Genomic DNA, 21,367 nt, shown 5'->3' with positions numbered 1-21,367 from the left:
CAAGGAGCCCTCTGGTGGCCCTGTCCAGGCATAACAGAAGGCCCGCACTCCTGTCTTCTGGTCAATCCTCACTATGTCCCCTCAGCTCCTATCTCTGTATGGCCTGGTTTTTCCTAGGTTATGATTGTAGAGCAGGGATTATTACAATATTGGAATAAAGAGTAATTGCTACCAACTAATGATTAATGATAGTCATATATAATCATATCTAAGATCTGTATGTAGTATAACTTTTCTTATTTTATATATTTTATTATACTGGAACGGCTTGTGCCCTCGGTCTCTTGCTTTGGTACCTGGGTGGCTTGCTGCCCACACCTGTCCTCAAGTGATCCTCTTGCCTCGGTCTCCCAAAGTGCTGGGATTACAGGCATGAGCCATCATGCCTGGCCTCTGACTAGTTTGAAATGTGAGAGTGATGATGGTTTACCAGTCTTCTTTCCAGCTGGCTGAAGTCTAATTAATTCCTATTGATGTTCGCTGTGTATTTTCTGTCAGAGCTCACAACACTTAGATGCTTCCTTGTGGACCCACTGAGGAGCTGGATCAGGCCTTGCCATTTGCTGTCTGAGCCCGTGTGGTCAAGACAACCTAGCTTCTAGCCACTCAGGGCCCCCTTGCCTCATGGGTGGGTTATGTTCAGTAGGATAGAGAATGTCCAGCTTTAGCAATATTTATCCAATGTCTTGTTATTGGTACCTGATAGGTGCTCAGTAAATATTTCAGTGAATGAATATGCAACACTTAGCTGTATACAGATGTTCCTTGACTTGTAATGGGGTTATGCCCTGATAAAACCATTGTGAGTTGAAATCATTAAGTTGAAAATGCATTTAATACACCTGTCCTCCTAGCCTACCTTGAATGAGTTCAGAACACTTATTTAGCCTATAGTTGGGCAAAATCACCAAATACCAGGCCTATTTTATAGGAGGCCAGTGCCTTATCCATTAGGCCACTGGGGTGTGGTTACAAGGCCTATTTTATAATAAAGTGTTGAATATCTCATGTAACTTATTGAATACTGCACTAAAAGTAAAAAGCAGAATGGTTTCATGTCATTATAAAGTCTAAAAATATAAGTTAAATCATTGTAAATCAGTTACAGTCTGTGTTAATTTTGAGCTTATAAAAATGGCGTTTTGTATAGATTCTATTACACAGCTTTAGAATCAGAGGACCTTGGTTAAAATTTCAGTTGTGTTACTGTCGCTACTGTTGTCATGTTACCTCACCACACTGTCTGCAGTTACAAGAGAGAAGCCCCCTTTCTTCATGGAGTGCCAGCCGCACCTCCTGGGTTTCATGTCTCATCCTTCTTACCTTCTTAGGGACCTTGTCTGATCTACGGTTTCCCCCTCCCCATTGTTACCATTAGTGTCTCTTTCTCTGCTGTCCTTTTCTTGTCCACACTGAAACATAACTGAAGCTCTTTCACCTTTGCGAACACCCACCTTAGGTCTCAGGCTGCTCTCCGGCCATTGCTGGCCTGTGGACTCTCACATTCTCTACTTTTCTACCTCCCTCAGGCAATTCATTTATTGCAGGGTGGTGTCCCCTGTTGCCACTCAGACTGCACCTGCCAGGGTCCCTAGTGACCTCCTTGTCGTTAGGAGAGCTCAGCCCTAAACTTACCTGGCCTTTCTGCAATATTTGACACTGTTGGTCACTTCGATTCTTGAAACTCACCCTCTCTTTGGGTTCTGTGGTGCCCTCCTGGTTTTTCTGTTGCCAACTCTGGCTGTTCCCTTTCAGTGTCCTTTGGAGAGTCCTTTTCATCCTTTATATTCAGCTTCCTAAAAAATTGTGAAAGAGGCCAGGTGTGGTGGTTCATGCCTGTAATCCCAGCACTTTGGGAGGCTGAGGCAGGTGGGTCACCTGAGGTTGGGTGTTCGAGACCAGCCTAACACGGAGAAACCCCATCTCTACTAAAAATACAAAATTAGCCAGGCGTGGTGGCACATCCCTGTAATCCCAGCTACTCGGGAGGCTGAGGCAGGAGAATCGCTTTAATCCAGGCGGTAGAGGTTGCGGTGAGCCAAGATCACGCCATTGCACTCCAGCCTGAACAACAAGAGCGAAACTCCGTTTCAAAAAACAGAACAAAAAAAATTGTGAAAGTTAGAAAAAGGGTTACGTAAAATGTAAATGTGTACTGTAATGAAGTTGTGAAATGAATATCTGTGATCAACAACCCAGGTCCAGTAGTAGAGCATGCCCCCCGCCCCACCTGGACTTGCTGTGGGTCACCTTTTTTTTTTTTTTTTTTTTTTTTTTTTTTTTGAGACAGAGCCTTGTTCTGTCATCCAGGCTGGAGAGCAGTGGTGTGATCTCGGCTCACTGCAGCCTCTGCCTCCCAGGTTCAAGTGATTGTCCTACTTCAACCTTCCGAGTAGCTGGGATTACAGGCGTGCACTACCATGCCTGGCTAATTTTTGTATTTTTAGTAGAGTCGGGGTTTCACCATGTTGGCCGGGCTGGTCTTGAGCTCCTGACTTCAAGTGATCCGCCTGCCTCGGCCTCCCAAAGTGCTGGGATTACAGACATGAGCCACTGTGCCTGACCTGCAGTGTGTCACTTTTGGCCCTCACCTCTCCAACTTAGGGTGCAGCTTTACATAATCCAATTTATGGCTTTGTTTTTCATCTTTAGGTCTTGAATCCATTTAAGATGGATTTTGGATTGACGTGGGGTAAGAGGTCCTCTTCCTCTAATATGAGTGTCTTAGCACCATTTATTTCCCCCTCCACTTGCAGTGCCCACTCTCTCATAGGCTGCATGTGTGGCAGATGTGCCAGGTTCCCAGGCCTCAGCTTGGGACAGAAACACTGTCACTCTGCCTTGTTGTGTGGACAGAGTCACATTGGCTGAGCACTTCTGTGAGAGGAATGGCAGAGTCCCTCTGTGACTCCATCCGTATGAATCATGGTGCTCCCACCATGTCCCTATCCCTGCCCTCTGCCTCGGTTTTTGTCAGAGCATCTCCTCTGACATAGTGTGCCTTGACTTACTGCTGTGCAGTCCAGTAAAGCAGAGGCGGTGTCTCTCATGTTTCATCCCTATCGTGGCACACAGATGGGGACGATTCAGCAAGTGGGTCAGTGGGCCAGCATCTGGTGCGCTTCCTTGTTGTCTCAGGCCTGGCTTAGAGAAGCAGGCTGTGTTTGGTATCTTATCCGTGTGCTGAAAAAATATTCACTGGCTTGGAACTAAGTGAAATAACTTGTGAGTCAATGCCATGCCTTTTACATGGCTTGTTTATAGCAAAAGACTTCTAGATGAGTTTGGATGCCACTGTTGGTGTTTGTGAAAAGTATGCCTTTTTTTCCTATTTCTTTTTTGTATAGTTGTGTTATGACAAATATTATCATTTGGATAAAGTAGAAAACTAAGATAAAAGTTAAATATTATGGCTGGGCGCAGTGGCTCATGCCTGTAATCCCAGCATTTTGGGAGGCTGAGGTGGGAGGATAACTTGAGGTCAGGAGTTCGAGACCAGCCTGGGCAACAAGGCTGTCTCTACTAAAAATACAAAAATTAGCCAGGCATGGTGGTGGGTGCTTGTAATCCCAGCTACTCAGGAGGCTGAGGCAGGAGAATCACTTGAACTTGGGAGGCAGAGGTTGCAGTGAGCCAAGATCGTGCCACCGCACTTCAGCCCGGGCAACACAGCGAGACTCCACCTCAAAAAAAGGTTAAATATTAGGAATAGATTTATTAGACATGCTTCTTCAAAATTATTAATAAAAGCCAACTTTTATTTTATTTTTTTGAGACAGGGTTTCACTCTGTTGCCCAGGCTGGAGTGCAGTGGCGCGATCTCAGCTCATTGTAACCTCTGCCTCCCAGGATTGAGTGATTTTCCTGCCTCAGTCTCCTGAGTAGCTAGGATTACAGGTGTGTGCCACCACGCCCGGTTAATTTTTGTATTTTTAGTAGAGATGGGGTTTCACCATGTTGGCCAGGCTGGTCTTGAACTTCTGACCTCAAATGATCCACCTGGCTCGGCCTCCCAAAGTGCTAGGATTACAGGCATGAGCCACCGTGCCCAGCCTAAAAGTCAACTTTTATAAATTATTTGAAAACTAGCTGACTTAATTTACTCCAAGTAAAAATTGGAAAAAAAATTTGCGTCTGTTATTGGCTTCTCTGATCACCTGAAGACTTCTTTTGATTTGTCCTCAACAAAGTCAGATGCAATGTTTTGCACATAGTGTTTAACAAGTAAAATTATTAATTAAAAACGCTTCTTACTCTGGGTGAAAAAAACCCAGTATCGCTATAAAATAGATTTTTCGGAAATTCAGAGACATCTGTTGTGCTGGATACTGTAGAAAGATGCTTGTGTAGTTGTGGCCTCAGCTCTGGGAAAGCTGGACAGTCACACCCATAGTAAATTGGTACCAGTAGAGTGGGGCACTGCTGAAAAGATACCCAAAAATGTGGAAGCCACTTTGGAACTGAGTAACAAGGCAGAGGATGGAATAGTTTGGAGGGCCTAGAAGGAGACAGGAAAATGTGGGAAAGTTTGGAACTTCCTAGAGACTTGTTGAATGGCTTTGAACAAAATGCTGATAGTGATATGGAGAATGAAATCCAGGCTGAGGTGGTTTCAGATGGAGATGAGGAACTTGTTGGGAACTGGAGTAAAGGTGACTCTTGTTATGTTTTAGCAAAGAGATTGGTGGCATTTTGCCCTGCCCTAGAGATTTGTGGAAGTTTGAACTTGAACGAGATGATTTAGGGTATCTAGTGGAAGAAATTTTTAAGCAGCAAAGCATTCAAGAGGTGTCTTGGGTGCTGTTAAAGGCATTCAGTTTTAAAAGGGAAACAGAGCATAAAAGTTCGGAAAATTTGTAGCCTGACAATGCAGTAGAAAAGAAAATCCCATTTTCTGAGAAGTTCAAGTCAGCTGCATAAATTTGCATAAGTAATAAGGAGGTAAATGTTAATCCCCAAGACAATGGGGAAATGTCTCCAGGGCATGTCAGAGGTCTTCATGGCAGCCCCTTCCATTACAGGCCTGGAAGCCTAGGAGGAAAAAGTGGTTTTGTGGGCCAGGCTTAGGGCCCCCATGCTGTGTGCAGCCTAGGGACTTGGTGCCCTGTGTCCCAGCCACTCCAGTTATGGCTGAAAGAGGCCAACAAAGAGCTCATGCTGTGTCTTCAGAGGGTGCAAGCCTCAAGCCTTAAGCCTTGGCAGCTCCCACATGTTGTTAAGCCTGTGGGTGCACAGAAGTCAGGGACTGGGGTTTGGGAACCTCTGCCTGAATTTCAGAGAATGTGTGGAAATGCCTGGATGTCAGGGTAGATGTTTGCTCTGGGGCTCTCATGGAGAACCTCTGCTAGGGCAGAACAGAAGGGAAATGTGGGGTTCAGGCCTCCACACAGACCCCAACTGGGGCACCACCTAATGGAGCTGTGAGAAGAGGGCCATTATCTTCCAGACCCCAGAATGATAGATCTGCTGACAGCTTGTACCATGCACCTGGAAAAGCTACAGACACTCAGTGCCAGCCCATGAAAGCAGCCGGAAGGGAGGCTGTACCCTGCAAAGCCACAGGGGTGGAGCTGCCCAAGACCATGGGAACCCAGCTCTTGCATCAGCACGACCTGGATGTGAGACATAGAGTCAAAGAAGATCATTTTGGAGCTTTAAGATTTGACTGCCCTGCTGGATTTTGGACTTGCTTAGGACCTGTAGCCCCTTTATTTTGGCCAATTTCTCCCATTTGGAAAGGCTGTATTTACCCAATACCTGTACCCCCATTGTATCTAGGAAGTAACTAACTTGCTTTGAGACTTGGGACTATGGACTTTTGAGTTAATGCTGAAATGAGTTAAGACTTTGTGGGGACTGTTGGGAAGGCATGTTGTGTTTTGAAATGTGAGGACGTGAGATTTGGGAGGGGCCTGAGGCAGAATGATATGGTTTAGCTGTGTCCCCACCGAAATCTCATTTTGAAATCTCACCTGTTGTGGGAGGGACCCAGTGGGAGGTAATTGAATCATGGGGGTAGTTCCTTCCTGTGCTGTTCTTATGATAGTGAGTAAGTCCCATGAAATCCGATGGTTCTGTAAGGGAGAGTTTCCATGCACAAGCTCTCCCTCTTTGCCTTCCACCATGATTGTGAGGCTTCCCCAGCCATGTGGAACTGTAAGTCCAGTAAACCTCTTTCTTTTGTAAATTGCCCAGTCTTGGGTATGTCTTTATCAGCAGCATGAAGATGGACTAATGCACAGCCTGACTTGGGGAGTTTGCTGCTTGTGGTTGGTGCCTAGTGTTTGGTAGCAGTGCCTGAGGGGCAAGTTTACATTATCTGGTCTTGGTGTCTTTGCTTTAATAGACAATTAAAAGTAGTAGAGGAACCCCTAAACCTTGGTAGACGGATACCTCATCATGAGGTTATGTTATCACCACACATTGGTAGATACGGATGTGACATTACAGTTTTCTGGTACTTTTGATATACAAGGTTACTTTTCACACATGAAATCTTAGGGTAATCTTAGGGCTCTTTGAGATAGGGGTTTGACAGAGGGGAAGGGCACTGGCTTTGAGATCAGGAACTCCTCCTGGGTTCCATAAACATTTGGTGTGACTTAATCGATGTCTTCAAAGTAGACATCCTGCCGAACACACTGCCTGTGCGTGTCTGGGCTCTCTGAGCCATTCTTGCTCTGGTGACTGGGCGAGGAGATTGATGAGGATGGTACTTTATGTGTCCACTGTCCTGAGCAGTGCTTGGCACACAGCACGTGTTCAGACATTGCTGCCAGTAAAAACCAAGAACTTTTATTTAGAGAGTTTGTTACAGTGTTGTACTAACGGTGAGAACCAGTCCCATCCAACCCCAGGTTTCTTCTGTAATCCTGTTTTCGTATTGTGACTTTTTTCTTTCACTGTTTTTAGCTCTCTCCTCATCTCCTGGAGGAACCAGTGATAACTAAGGATATATATGAAGTTGCTATCTCTCTCATTCAGATGTTTGATGACTTGGATGTGAAGGAGAGTGGGTAAGAGACACTTCAGTTGGTGATGCACTTTAATGTATATGTGATTTAAAAAATTATTCATTTGGAAACGTTTTGGTGTTTTTATAAGAAGGTATAACTATAGGTACCTTTTCAGTAGTTACTGTATATATTTTAAAATCAGGTTAGTATTTTGGAATTTTTTTAACTGGAAATATATATTTTAAATAATTAAAGCCGTGCTGAGTGCAGTGTTAGGACTGATAGTTTTAACAGCTAGGATTTATAGCCTGAAAATAGTTTTTCCAGATATATAGGAGTCTTATCACTCTTAATGCTGGGGTAAAACTTTAAATCCTACATTAGTAGAAATGTTGAAACTTTCTTTGCATTTGTTTTCATTTACTATAAAGACATATTCTTGACCCTAAGCAATCTCCTTCTGTAATCCAGACGTTCGTTCATTGAGCTGGTTCTTTGAAAATCGGAACATTTTCCCTGAGGAACAGTTTTAGGTTATAAGTGGTGACTAGAGTTTACAATTTTAAAAATATGGCTGGGCGTGGTGGCTCACGCCTGTAATCCCAGCACTTGGGGAGGCTGAGGCAGGGGGGATCACGAGGTCAGGAGATCAAAACCATCCTGGCCAACATGGTGAAACCCTGTCTCTACTAAAATACAAAAAATTAGCTGGGCATGGTGGTGCATACCTGTAGTCCCAGCTACTCTGGAGGCTGAGGCAGAGGAATCGCTTGAACCTGGGAGGCAGAGGTTGCAGTAAGCTGAGATAGCGCCACTGCACTCCAGCCTGGTGACAGAGCAAGACTCCATCTCAAAAAAAAATACATCTATCTATCTATCTGTATCTATATATCTATATATATATCTATATATCTATATATATCTATATATCTATATATATCGATGTATATCTATATATCGATCTATATATATCTATATATCTATATCTATATCTATATGTATATATCTATATATATCTATATATCTATATCTATATATATCTATATATCTGTATCTATATATATCTATATATCTATATATCTGTATCTATATATATCTATATATCTATATATATCTATGTATCTATATATATCTATATATATCTATATATATCTCTATATATATATCTCATATGATTGAGCCTTTACAGCAATAATTTTACTACATCTGTCTCCACAGTTTTGCCTTTTCCAGGATGTCATGTAGTTGGGAATTATACAGTATGTATCCTTTTCATGTTGCCTTCTTCTACTTAGTAATATGTATTTATCCCCCTTTATGTCTTTTCATGGCTTAGATAGCTCATTTCTTTTTAGCACTAAATTCCATTGTCTTGATGTACCACAGTTTGTTCATTCATCTTCCAAATTTCCTGCTATGTTCTGCTTTAGCTGTGTCCCATTAGTTCTGCTATGTCGTGTCTTCATTTTCATTCATCTCAGAGTATTTTGTGATTTCCGTTTTGATTTTTTCTTTGGCTTGTTGGTTTTTAGGAGTGTGTTGTTTAATTTGCACGTATTTGTGAATTTCCCCCAATTTTTCCTGTTACACATTTTGAATTTCATTCTATTGTGGTTGGAGAACATATTTTATGTTTTCTCTGTTCTTTTAAATTTATGGAGGTTTGTTGCATGCCTAGCATGTAGACTGTTCTGGAGAATATTACATGTGCGCTTGAGAATAATGTCACTCGTTGTTGTTAGATGGAGTGTTCTATAGATGTCTTTTAGGTGTAGTTGACTTACCGTATTGTTCAGGTCTTCTACTTCTTGATCTTCTGCCTGGTTGCTTTATATATTATCGAAAATGAGATATTGATGTCCTCAACAATTGTTATTGAATTGCCTATTTCTTCAATCTTTCCTGTCAGTTTTTGCTTTATGTATTTTGGTTCTCTGTTGCTAGGTGCATATATGTTTATACCTGTTATATCTTCCTGATTGATTCACCCATTTATCGTTATAAAATGCCCCTCTTGTCTCTTGTAACACTTAATTTTAAGACCTATTTTGTGTATTAGTATAGCCATTCCACTTTTCTGTAGTTGCTGTTTGCATGACGCATATTTCCATTCTTTTACTTTCAATCTACTTAGTGTCTTTGCATTTAAAGTGTATCTCCTGTAAACAACATATTCTGAGTGGGATCATATTTTTTTTTTTTAGAGATTGAGTCTTGCTCTGTCACCAGGCTGGAGTGCAGTGGTGTGATCTCAGCTCACTGAAACCTCTGCCTCCTGGGTTCAAGCGATTCTCCTGCCTCAGCCTCCCGAGTAGCTGGGACTACAGGCATGTGCTGCCACGCCCAGCTAATTTTTGTATTTTTAGTAGAGATAGGGTTTCACCATGTTGGCCAGGATGGTCTTGATCTCTTGACCTCGTGATGTGCCCGCCTTGGCCTCCCAAAGTGCTTTGATTACAGGTATGACACCACACCTGGCCTGTATTTTTAAAATTAGTCTAACAATCTCTGCCTTTTGATTGGATTGTTTAATCCATTTACATTTAATTTTGTCACTGATATAGTTAAATTTATGTTGGCCATTTTGCTTTTTGCTTTCTGTATGTCTCATATTCTTTTTGTCCCTTTGTTTCTCTTTTACTGCTTTCTTTTGCATTTAATACATATTTTGCAATGTAGCATTTTACTTTTTTTTTTTTTTGAGACAAGGTCTCACTGTGTTGAGCATGCTGGGTGCAGTGGAGTGATCATGGCCTACAGCAGCCTTGACCTCCTGGGCTCAATTGATCCTCCCACCTCAGTCTCGTGAGTAGCTGGGACTTACAGGTGCACGCCACCACACCCTGCTAATTTTTGTATCCGGTTACTTTTAAAATCACCTAAGGAGAAGGGAGGAGGCAAAATATGTATTTACAGTATCTTTTGTCATTACGTAATTACCTTTACCAGCTCTCTTTCTTTGTTCATGTGGATTTGAAATACTCTCTGGGGTCATTTGTTTTCAGCACAAAAAAACTTCCTTTAGTATTTCTAGTAAGGTGGGTCTGCTGCCAAAAAATACTCTCTCATTTTTTTTGTTTATCTGGGACAGTGTTTATTTAGTCTTCATTATTGAGAGTTTTACTGAGTATAGGAATCTTGATTGACAGTTGTTTTTTCTTTGAGCACGTTGAATATGTCATCCCACTGCTTTCTGGCTTCCATTGTTTCTTCTGAGAATTCAGCTGTTAATCTTACTGGGGTTTTCTTTGTATGTGGCATGTCATTGTTCTCTTGCTGCTTTCGAGATTTCACCTTGTCTTTGAATTTCATTATGGCTTTTATGACTTCCTGTAGGACTGGCACAATAATTGAGCCTTTAATAGGCATTTTCATCTTTCTTTTAAGCCACCTGCTTTTGGATGCATGGTAATACCATTGAATTTCATGAGTCCATTGACTACTAAACTGAGCTCCTTGGCAGGAGGCCATGCTGTGCAGGAAATAATGGAAACGAGAAAGGCATCTTTAGGTCCATGGTTGGGGGTATGACAGAAGCTTTAGGTGCAGAGAAGGCAGACCTGAATCCAGAATAGGATCTGTATCTATTTCCATGAGGGTAAATCAGTATCTCCTTCATGATGGAATCAACCTGTCATCAGCTGGCTGGGCTGGTCCCTCAGGGAATGGTGCCATATTTGGGACTTGGCACTGCCCCTTGCTGTTGTGTGGTTGGCATCCAGCAGTGGTAGCAGCCAGATGAATCTCATCTCAGGAAAGTGCATAGTGTTGAGTTTGTGTGTAAACCTTCATCCCTGCTACCCGTCCACTCTGTGTGTTGTCCAACCCTGGAGGGACTGGAGAAGGAGGCTGGGCCATGTCCACAGGCAGGGCCTGTTGCCTGTCTGGTGACTGAAAGTCTCCTCCACTGTGGCTGCCTTATGGGCATTTCTTGGTACCTCTCCATCAGATCTCCTTGTTATCAGCCTTGTCATTTCCACATCCCTGACCATCTGACCAAGCTCTTAGCCTCTGCCTGTTGACTGGGGTGAACCCAAGCTCATGACCGTGTCTCCTTCCACCCGAAGTGGCTCCACCAGATGGACTGCCTGACCTCTGCTCACTGGGAAGAGCTCCCTTCCCCACTCACTGTGTGTGAGCCTCTCCTCTGGGTGGGGCTGGGATGCAGCAGACGTTCGCCCCTGGCTGTTGCCAGCATCCCATGCAGGCCCATCTACAAACCAGGGCTGTGTTTTTTATGGTGGTGGCTGCCGTCTGAGGTCATAGGTGTGGCTCACACTCATAGGGAGAGATGGAGGAGCAGCAGGAGCAGTGACCATGGACGCTGAGCCACCTGTGCTGCAGTGACTGGTTTACCCCTCACACCCCTTTCTCCTTTGTAGTGACTGTTCCCAGGCATTGCCTGGATTGCCACTGCATGGCTTTTCCATGGCTCCCTCCTCAGCTCCCATTACTTCCCCAGAGACTCCCTGCCCAGCCAGCCCTTCTGAGAGCACTCCATACATGCACCTCCCTTAGCACTGCTTCTTGTGTTCCCGTGTGTCTCTTTAGGTCTTACTGCTAAATCGAAGGTGCCTTGCCTGTTTTCTTATTTCCTGTCTATCTCTCCAGTTAGAATGTAAGCTCCAAAGGGCAGGGAGCTTGTCTGTCTTGTTACTCCTGTATCTTACACAGAGGAGGGTCTGGCATGTAGGAAGGGCTCACAGGTTTATGGAAGAATGAAAGTTCTAAATTCACACAAAAGTAAATATATTGACAGTAGCAAGGAGGCGAGTAGATGATTTGAGATTTTGGTCTGTACAAATCCTTTCTAATAGTAGTTTGGACTCCTGAACATTTAAATTTTGCTTGTAGTTATTTTAAATGTTTTTTACTTTGAAGTTCTGGATTACAATAACTAAATTTAAAGGAAAACTTCTGCAGATAGTAAGTTTTGATAGGAGAAAGTATTGGGAGTCAAAAGGCTTAAGTCCCCTGAATGACTGTGGGGCCTTGGATGTTTTCTCATCTCTTTGGGCTTCTGTGCTTTCTTATGTACAATAAAGAACATTACATTGGATGACCTGTAAGAGCTTTTCAGGATTAAAAACTTGTAATATTAGGATTGTAGAGAAGCAATAGCTGTTACTAGCCTTCATTAATATTTGTGCACATCACATTTTTAACAGGAACAAGGCCTGGTCGGGTGCCCAGTTTGTGTTGGAGCGAAGCAGTGTGTTGGTGTTTTTGCCAGGTAAGAACATCATAATTTTGTGACTTGGAATCATAATACTCTGGAGAGAGGCTAAGTTTGTGCCTAACATAGATTATGAAAGATGGTATTCTCCATAGGACTTTATTCTTTTTACACTTCAAGTATGTGAACAAATGTAACTTTCAGTTTGACTTTTTTTTTTTTTTTTTTTTTTTGAGACGGAGTCTTGCTCTGTCGCCCAGGCTGGAGTGCAGTGGCGCAATCTCGGCTCACTGCAAGCTCCGCCTCCTGGGTTCACGCCATTCTCCTGCCTCAGCCTCTCCGAGTAGCTGGGACTACAGGCGCCCGCCACCACGCCCGGCTAATTTTTTGTATTTTTAGTAGAGACGGGGTTTCATCGTGGTCTCGATCTCCTGACCTCGTGATCCGCCCGCCTCGGCCTCCCAAAGTTTGACTTTTTATTATAACCCTTGCATTTCTTTTTTTTTCCTTTCCTTTTCCTTTTTCTAGATGGAGTCTTGCTCTGTTGCCAGGCTGGAGTGCAGTGGTACGATCTCGGCTCACTGCAACCTCTGCCTCCCCAGTTCCAGTGATTCTCCTGCCTCAGCTTTCCGAGTAGCTGGGACTACAGGTGCACACCACCACGCCTGGCTTATTTTTGTATTTTTAGTAGAGATGAGGTTTCACCATGTTGGCCAGGATGGTCTCGATCTCTTGACCTTGTGATCTGCCTGCTGTGGCCTCCCAAAGTGCTGGAATTACAGTTGTGGGCCACTGTGCCTGGCCAACCCTTGTATTTCTAAAAAGATTTCTTATTAATAATTAAGAGTTCAGTTTTTTTTTTTTTGGAGACAGAGTCTCACTTTGTTGCCCAGGCAGGGGTACAGTGGCAAAATCTTGGCTCACTGCATCCTCTGCCTCCTGGGTTCAAGTGATTCTCCTGCCTAAGCCTCCCAAGTAGCTGGGATTACAGATGCGTGCCACCATGCTTGTCTAGAGCTCAACTTTTTGAAGACAGTCTTGCCACCTTCAAAATTTCCAGTAAAATATTTGGCTTTGTTAAATTTGCATTTTACATATATGGTTATAAATGTGAGGTAACTGTCATCAGTTTGCATTGAAAGCTTATTTAGTAATGGTAAAACATACTGTTATTATAATACCATGAGAATCATCAGGGTAATCCTTGAGTTCCCTTCTCGTGTTTGAGAAAACAAGATTTTAAAATACCTTTCTGAAAAGATGAATTTATGTTAAATTGTACTTTTTCAAAATTACTTGATTTTTAATTCAAGTGGTATAGCTTGATGAAACATTATGACAATAATTCAAATATCTTCTGTTGTAATATATAGAGCATAAACAGATTTGTTCCTACAATAATGGAGAATGAAAAACATGCAATGAAAATAGCTTACTTAATTTTGGAATGCAACATATGAGTTTCAAACTTTTGTCATGTTTTGCTTAGCCGATAAGGATTTGTTTACATGCAGGGAACAACCATTAGCTGACAGTGGGGTGGGGTTGCATGTGCCTTGGTAAATATTTATCAAATGACTTCTGTGCATAGTATTGTATTAAGGGGAAAACATCACCGAAGTGGAGCCATGTCGATACTGGCCTAAGAACATACCTAACATGGGCCGGGTGCAGAGGCTCACGCCTGGAATCCCAGCACTTTGGGAGGCCGAGGCGGGCAGATCACGAGGTCAGGAGATCAAGACCATCCTGGCTAACACGGCGAAACCCCATCTCTACTGAAGATACAAAAAAATCAGCTAGGCATGGTGGCGGGTACCTGTCGTCCCAGCTACTTGGGAGGCTGAGGCAGGAGAATGGTGTGAACCCGGGAGGCGGAGCTTGCAGTGAGCCAAGATTGCACCACTGCACTCCAGCCTGGGTGACAGAGCAAGACTCCATCTCAAAAAAAAAAAAAAAAAGAATACCTAACATGAGATACATACTCTATTTTATTTATTTTTTTAAGAAAGGGTCTTGCTGCGTTGCCCAGGCTGGAGTACAGTGGTGTGACCCTGACTCACTGCAGCCTCTGCCTTCTGGGCTGAAGTGATATTTCCACCTCAGCCTCCCAAGTAGCTGGGACTGCAGGCATGCACCCTCATGCCTGGCCAAATTTTTTTTTTTTTTTTGGTTTCTTTTTGTGGAGACGGTTTAACTAGCTTGCACAGGCTAGTCTCGAACTGCTAGGCTCAAGTGATCTCCATGAAGTGATCCACCTGCCTCAGCCTCCCAAAGTGTTGGGATTGCAGGTGTGAGCCACTGCTCCTGGCTGATAAATACTTTTTACCTGCTAAACATTGCCTGAAGAAAATATTTATAAGTGATATTTTACATTTAGGGTTGCTGTCTTTTTAATATGTTCATGTGAATTCAAGTTTGATAGATGTTTATGTGTTAATTGATCTTTTGTGAACAGTTCTGTAGTAGTTTTCCAGGGCTGCTGTAACAAAGTGCCACAAACTAGGTGTCTTAAAAGAACAGTCATTTATTCTCTCCCTGTTTTGGAGGCTAGATGTTCAAAATCGAGTTGTCAGCAGGGCCATGCTCTTTCTGAGCCTCTTCCTCTTTCCAGCTCCTGGTAGTGCTCCCTACCTTTCTGAGCCTCTTCCTCTTTCCAGCTCCCTAGTGCTCCTTGACCTGTGACTACATCACTCCTGTGTCTGTTGTCACATGGCATTCTCTGTTTGTGCCTCTTCCCTTCTTGTATGGATGCCAGTCATTTTGGATTAAGGGCTCACCCCATTCCAGTATAACTTCATCTTAACTAACTACATCTGCAATGACTCTATTTCCAAATAACACCACATTCCGGATTACTGGGGTTAGGACTTCAATACATCTTTTTAGGGGACACAGTTCAACCCATAACAGACTCAGATTTGAGAATCAGGGTGAGGCAAAAGCACATGCTAGCTTAGCTTTCAGCAAACAGGACGGAGGCCTGATGGAAATGGTTTAGCACATCCTCATGACCAAAACTTTACAAATGTTATTTTTTGATTGTGAGGATTTTGCATGCTTATTATAGAAAATTAGAAAATCTGGGGGTAAAAAAGAAATCCAAAAATTACTCATATAGCCAGCACCCACAGGGAGTCACTGCTGTGTAAAGGAAAACTGGAATAATATGGTTTTTCCCTATGTTTTTGAGTTACTACTAATTAATGTCACTGTGTACTTTTACTTGTGTTTCTGGCCTATTTAGGCAAAGAGGATAAAGAAGTCAAATAAATTGGTAGGGCCTTCTTTGAAAGATATGCCATTTTAATTTAAAGGTTGGTTTCTAGCAGTAAATACAAACATGTTTATTTCCCTCCTCCACTTTTTTCTTCCCTAGGTCTGGGTGAAATAAATTATATGCATGAACTTCTCACAAACCTGGTTCATAAAAGGTATGTTGAAAATGATACAGCTGTATTCTTCTAAACCATTGCATTGTTTCTGCCTTAAATAGTTTTAATTATCTCAGTATTTATTTTTGTATCTCATGTGTATGTATTCTTTATGGAGATTTTATCTTAGTAATTTCTTAGGTTGCAGGTCTATCCACTCCATTCAAGTGTGGCTTTAGAAGAACAGAATAATGTATTTTTAAGTCCAGTCCCTGGGTACAGAAAGGTAGGAAAACTGGGAAGACAAGTTCTAAGTACTTCAGGTAAATTTTCCGTAGAGACTCTACTCATGAAAAATATTTTCTGGGTGTCGTGGCTCATGCCTGTGTTTCCAGCACTCTGGGAGGCTGAGGTGGGTGAATCATTTGAGCTCAGGAATTTGAGACCAGCCTCATGGCAAAACCCCATCTCTACAAAAAATATAAAAATTACCTGAGTGCAGTGGCATGCACCTGTAGTCCCAGCTACTTGGGAGGCTGAGGTGGAAGGCTTGTGCCTGGGAGGTGGAGGCTGCAGTGACCCGAGATCACACTGGTGCACTCCAGCCTGGGTGACAGGACAAGACTCGGTCTCAAAAAAAAAAAAAAAAATCACATTTCAGCAATGTGTTCTGTAGTTAGTGGTTAGTCACTTAAACAAATATTTACCTAATGAGCCAGGTATGTTGTTAGTTTTGTGTTTTATTTTATAAATCAGTTTGCTAAAAAGCTAAGATTTTTTGTTTTCTCAATTGAGGAATTCTGATGCCTTTTAATTCTTCTTTAGCATTTCTTTAACTTTGGGACTGTTCTCGTGTCCTTGAAACCACTCTGGTGACTCTGGTTAGAAGCCATATTCTAGGTCCTGCTTCAGGAGGATTTCTTTATCTCAGATTATGTGTGAATGATGGAGTTGTTTTAACAAGACCCTTCTAGAGCTGCTTGAGGTGATCAGGGGGCCTGAGCTGACAACCTCGCCCCCCTTGATTGCTTTGGAATCCCTGGGAGCAGCCTTGGGTGGTATTCTAGGGCGGGTACAGGCAACAACCCTTCTAGAAACCTGGCTGTGCCCCTGGGCAATTCCAGGACCCCTCTCCACCCCACCAAAGTTACCACACCAGAAGTCGGGAGTAGCTCCCTTTGCCTGTGTCTCGTCTGCCTGTGTTTAAGCCCTTGCTGTGTTGTATGTGGCTGGTTTCCATTCTGCAGGGGCTTCTTGATCAATTGGGATGTGTATAAAATAGAAAAATCGCTAATTTTGAAACCTGAGTTCAGTATTTACATTCAGAAGCTTTAAAATAATTTTTGCATTTTTGTAAACTTTGCCTAATGATGTCCAGAATATAGTAGAAATGTCAGCTTTTTTCTTTGATGTTTAACAGATTATTCTGTCCACCAATATTGCAGAGAGTTCTGTCACAGTTCCAGATGTCAAATATGGTAAGATACTTCTCCATTTACCTCCTGGCATTAGCTGTAGTGCTATATTAATTGGCTTATTCACCTCACTCAGGAATTGTTCTTCTATTCCTTCCCATCTCCTCCCGTTTTAGAACACAGAATTGAGAAAAGTAGGTTTACGTAGTTTCTCCCATACTCTCAGTTCACCACCTCCTCCTCTGAGTGTACCATTTCATGCTTTAGGGCAAGCTGGCTCATAGGAAGTGTTTGGGGTGTTCCACTGGGCCTTGTGGGAAACAGCTTTGGGGCTGCCAGGTGGAGTTCTGTGACTGGAGGAAGGCAGATGTGGGGAGGAGCTCAGGCCGTCTCAGCTCTGAAGGTTGCTTGGCAGGACACCATGTCAACTCTGGAGCAGCCCACTTTGTCATCTCATCTCCTGCATATGTGTCTGTGATTACTTTGTGAGATTGCTTCTTCAGTGAGTTTTCTAAATTCATTAACTTATATTTGAAAACCTAACACATGTGTCGGGCACTGTTCTCAATGCTGGCAGTACAGTGGTAAGACAAAGTCCAGTCCTCATGGCTGCTACGTTCTGGTGGGAGAGAGAGAGGCTTAGCAGGTAAAAAGGTTTTTATAATTTCAGGTACAGGTCAATGTTGTGTAGGAAAATAAATCGGGGAAGGGGTTACAGTTATTGGGAAAAAATGATCTTTCAGATAGGATCTTTCAGATAGGAATTACCTCTTTGAGGAAGTGACATTTTAATAGAGACCTGAATTAAATGAGGAGTGAGCCATGCAGAAAGGTGGCTGGGGTGTAGGGAACAGGTTTGAGGAGCATCACACGGCCAGTGTGGCTGGAATGGGTAAACCAGGGCAGATGATAATGAACAGGTGTTTTGTCTCTGTACCGTCGAAATAGCAGTAAGCAAAATAGACAAAAAGGCTTCGTACTCGTGACACATTCGGCGTGGGTAGATAAGTACAGATATGGAGTAAGTTACATGATGATGAGTGTATGAAGAAGAAGGAGGGGGTTATTGGGTAGGGAGTGTTAGGGAAGCACCATTGAGATTGCAGGTGGAGTGACCAGGGAATGTGACAAGTCACATCCTGAAGGAGGTTAGGGAGGGAGTCAGGTCCATACCTGGCAAAAGAGTGTTTAGGGTAGGAGAAGGCAAGAGTGTGCTTGATGGTTGTGAAACAGCACCATCAAGCAAGGAGCCCAGGGCAGCTGGACCAGTGTGAACTAAGGGGAAAGGAGCTGGAAGAGAGGCCTGGGGGTAGCAGGGGCCATGCAGGGCCCATAGGGCCTGGTACAACCTTTGCTGTGCTGGGCAAGATGGAGAATTGTTGGTGAGTTTTGAGAACAGAAATGACATAACCTGAAGTTCACTTAACAGGATTTCTCTGGGAATAGACTAGAATGAGGCAAAGGAGAGAAAAGGAAGAGACTTAGGAGGGTGTCACAAGAATATAGGCGAGAATGGGTGGTGCTTAGAATAGGACAGCAGCGGTAGGGGACAGGAGATGGGGGCAGATCCCAGGGAGATTCTGAATGCAGAGCTGGGGAGGATATGCTGAGGTCTCTGATAGAGAAATTGTGAGAGACACATTTGGTCGGCCTTCTAGACGTGTGGCCTGGAGAGACTGGGAGGATGGAGGCTCCTGCAAGATGGTGAAGGCTGTGGGAGGAGCAGGGTAGGGTAGGTGAGGAGCTGGGATTTGGGCTGAGACATGTGCTAGATGTTCAGGTGGAGGTGTCATGGAAGCATCTGGCTGTGTGAGCCTGGAGACCAGGGCCAGGGAGCAGCTGGCGGGGGCGTCAGCCGGTGACTGGCATTGGAAGGCAGGAACCTGGCCAAGCTCTTCTGGGAGTGCACAGAGGGAGGGTGGCCCCGGTGTTTAAAGGTGGGCAATAAGAGCAGAGGGGCCTCCAGGGCAGTGGGAAGAAAGCCAGTGAACACAGAAGCCTAGACACCCAGTAGGAAAGGGTCTTGAGGGGATGGAGTGGAGGAGTGCATCAGATGCCCATGGCAGGTCAAGGAGAACCTCCCAACGGGGCTGTTGTCAGTGACCTTGACAAGAGCAGCTTTGGTGAAAGCAAGCGTCTGCTTGGAATGGGCTCAAGAAAGAATGGGAAGAAATGAACCAAGAACCGGTGGCGGCAGACAACACTCTACAGGTGTTTTGCTGTAGGGGAGCAGAGGAAATGGGGCAGTAAGTGAAGGGGTGGCCCAGGGGAGTGAGTGTTGCCGGTGGGAGATCCCCAGTGCTTTGGCTGTGTGAGAGGGGAAAGGTGTGGTGGAGGGGAGGAGGCAGGCCACGGATGAGGATCTAAAGCGCAGATACACTCGGCAGCTTATCCAGCCAGGCACACCCACACGCACACTTACACACCCACCCACGCGTACAGATGCACACATACACACACCCATCCAGACACACACATACCCAGACACCCAGATTCACCCACATGCACACACAGACGCGGGATTTGAATTCTGGCAGTCCCTTGCATCAGCTGCTCTTCTGTACTGCTGTTGTAATGATGCTCTTTTGGAGAACGTTACTCTTTCGGGTGCAGTCCAGGTAGGCCTTCTTATGACACGTTGGGTCTCACAGGTTATGCATTCTTTACACCCAGAGACTCCCCGTACTCAGCAAGAAAGGATGTGACCACCAACTCCCCATCCTGGGCAGGAGTGGTCGGTGCGTGGCCCAACATTTCTGCCTGTTCACTAATTCTTAAGGCTGCATGTTTCAAATGGCTTTATCACTATGCATTGTGATTTATTATGCAATAATCTCTTATTAGCATGGTATTTACAGTCTTTTTTTTTAAATGGCAGTTATAGATTTTTGTTTGACTAGAACTTTGGTCTGTGATGAAGATACAAATTATCAGAGTCTGCGATTGAGTTGGGCCTCTAAAACCAGCTGTAATCAGAGAAAAGGTAAGACATTTGTGTTAAAGCACAGTAACGAGTCATTGGTGACACAGTGGCACATTCAGGTGCTTTTTTTTTTTTTTTTTCCTCCGAGACGGAGTCTTGCTCTGTTGCCCAGGCTGGAGTGCAGCAGTGTGATCTCAGTTCACTGCAAGCTCCACCTCCCGTGTTCTTGACATTCTCCTGCCTCAGCCTCCCGAGTTGCTGGGACTACAGGCGCCGGCCACCACGCCTGGCTAATTTTTTGTATTTTTTAGTAGAGACGGGGTTTTGCCATGTTAGCCAGGATGGTCTTGATCTCCTGACTTCGTAATCCGCCCACTTCAGCCTCCCAAAGTGCTGGGATTACAGGCGTGAGCCACCGTGCCCGGCCATTCAGGTGCTTTTCTAAAAAATTCATTTTTTGCACTTTTTACTCAGATATTTCCTTTCTTGGAACCAGTTTTAAGTTTTTAGCAATGGCTTCTCATATTGTCAGAGTGCCCATTTAAATCCATGCTTCTCCTCTCTTCTAATGTATGAGGTCTTTGTACATAATGGATAAACCCCATCATCCTGACACTATGTTTTTTTCTTAAAGTTAAATTAAAAAATTATTGGTGAAGAACTATGGAAACCAAGTGGATCACTTCAGTAATTTTTGATGATTTGATTTCTGTTTAGCTTTGATCTTCCTAGGGTTAGTTTTCCTAGTGGTTCCGCAGAGAGTTCCGGAGTTGCTGCATCAGCCACACGTATCACTGGGCAGAGATGAGGGTGTGTGGGGTCACTTTTGGGGTCTTGGGATGCTTCAACCACAGTGGAAGTATATTCATGACATACCTGGGACAGGTTAAGATCACCTGTGGCAAGAACTGATTTTACAGGACAGCATTCTCAGTGCAGACTGAGAAGTGGCTTATTTTTTTGTTTGTTTTTTAGAGAACCTTTTGGGAAGGGTAGATAAAAGCCCATTTCAAGAATACTAAAATACTAAATAGATCCCCCAAAATAATAAAGGCAACATTGATTGAATATTTACCATATGCCAGACATTCTTCTAAGTATTTATTAACTCATTTAATCTTCCTAACAACCCTGTGAGGTAACGTACATGGTGTGTTAATTGAGATTTCCCATTTCTTAGTGAAGCAGCTGAGAGGCACAGAAATAGTAACTTGCTCAAGGTTATAGTAGGAAGTGGTGGGAATGAGGTTTGAACCTAGAAATCTGGCTTTGGTCTACATTCTTAACCTTTTTGTTATATCACCTCTCCTGAAATGACTTGCCTAGAGAGGGGTTAAGAGAATGACTAAGCAGACATTAAAATAGGGTCACAGAGGCCAGGCGCGGTGACTTACACCTGTAATCCCAGCCTTTGGGAGGCCGAGGCGGGTAGATGCCTGAGCTTAGGAGTTCGAGACCAGCCTGGACAACATGGCAAAACTCTGTCTCTACCAAAAACACAAAAAATTAGCTGGGCGTGGTGG

At 43.7% G+C, this 21,367-nt stretch overlaps 1 protein-coding gene across 5 annotated transcripts in view; it reads left to right on the top strand.

Annotated features, from left to right (window-relative positions):
* The window catches only part of TDRD9 (tudor domain containing 9), a 129,994-nt gene that overhangs the window by 55,151 nt on the left and 53,476 nt on the right, over positions 1 to 21,367 (top strand). For all 5 annotated transcript variants that reach the window (XM_055288002.2, XM_055288001.2, XM_063643825.1 and 2 more), the window contains 6 exons: positions 6,913 to 7,016; positions 12,125 to 12,189; positions 15,512 to 15,566; positions 15,708 to 15,792; positions 16,927 to 16,984; positions 19,800 to 19,904. In XM_055288002.2, coding sequence (XP_055143977.1) covers positions 6,913 to 7,016; positions 12,125 to 12,189; positions 15,512 to 15,566; positions 15,708 to 15,792; positions 16,927 to 16,984; positions 19,800 to 19,904 — 472 coding nt within the window. The remainder of the gene's footprint in view (positions 1 to 6,912; positions 7,017 to 12,124; positions 12,190 to 15,511; positions 15,567 to 15,707; positions 15,793 to 16,926; positions 16,985 to 19,799; positions 19,905 to 21,367) is intronic.

Source organism: Symphalangus syndactylus, chromosome 8 (genome assembly GCF_028878055.3).
Source record: "Symphalangus syndactylus isolate Jambi chromosome 8, NHGRI_mSymSyn1-v2.1_pri, whole genome shotgun sequence".
Classification (NCBI taxonomy): Eukaryota; Metazoa; Chordata; class Mammalia; order Primates; family Hylobatidae; genus Symphalangus; species Symphalangus syndactylus.
This window is presented reverse-complemented; position numbering and strand designations above follow the sequence as displayed.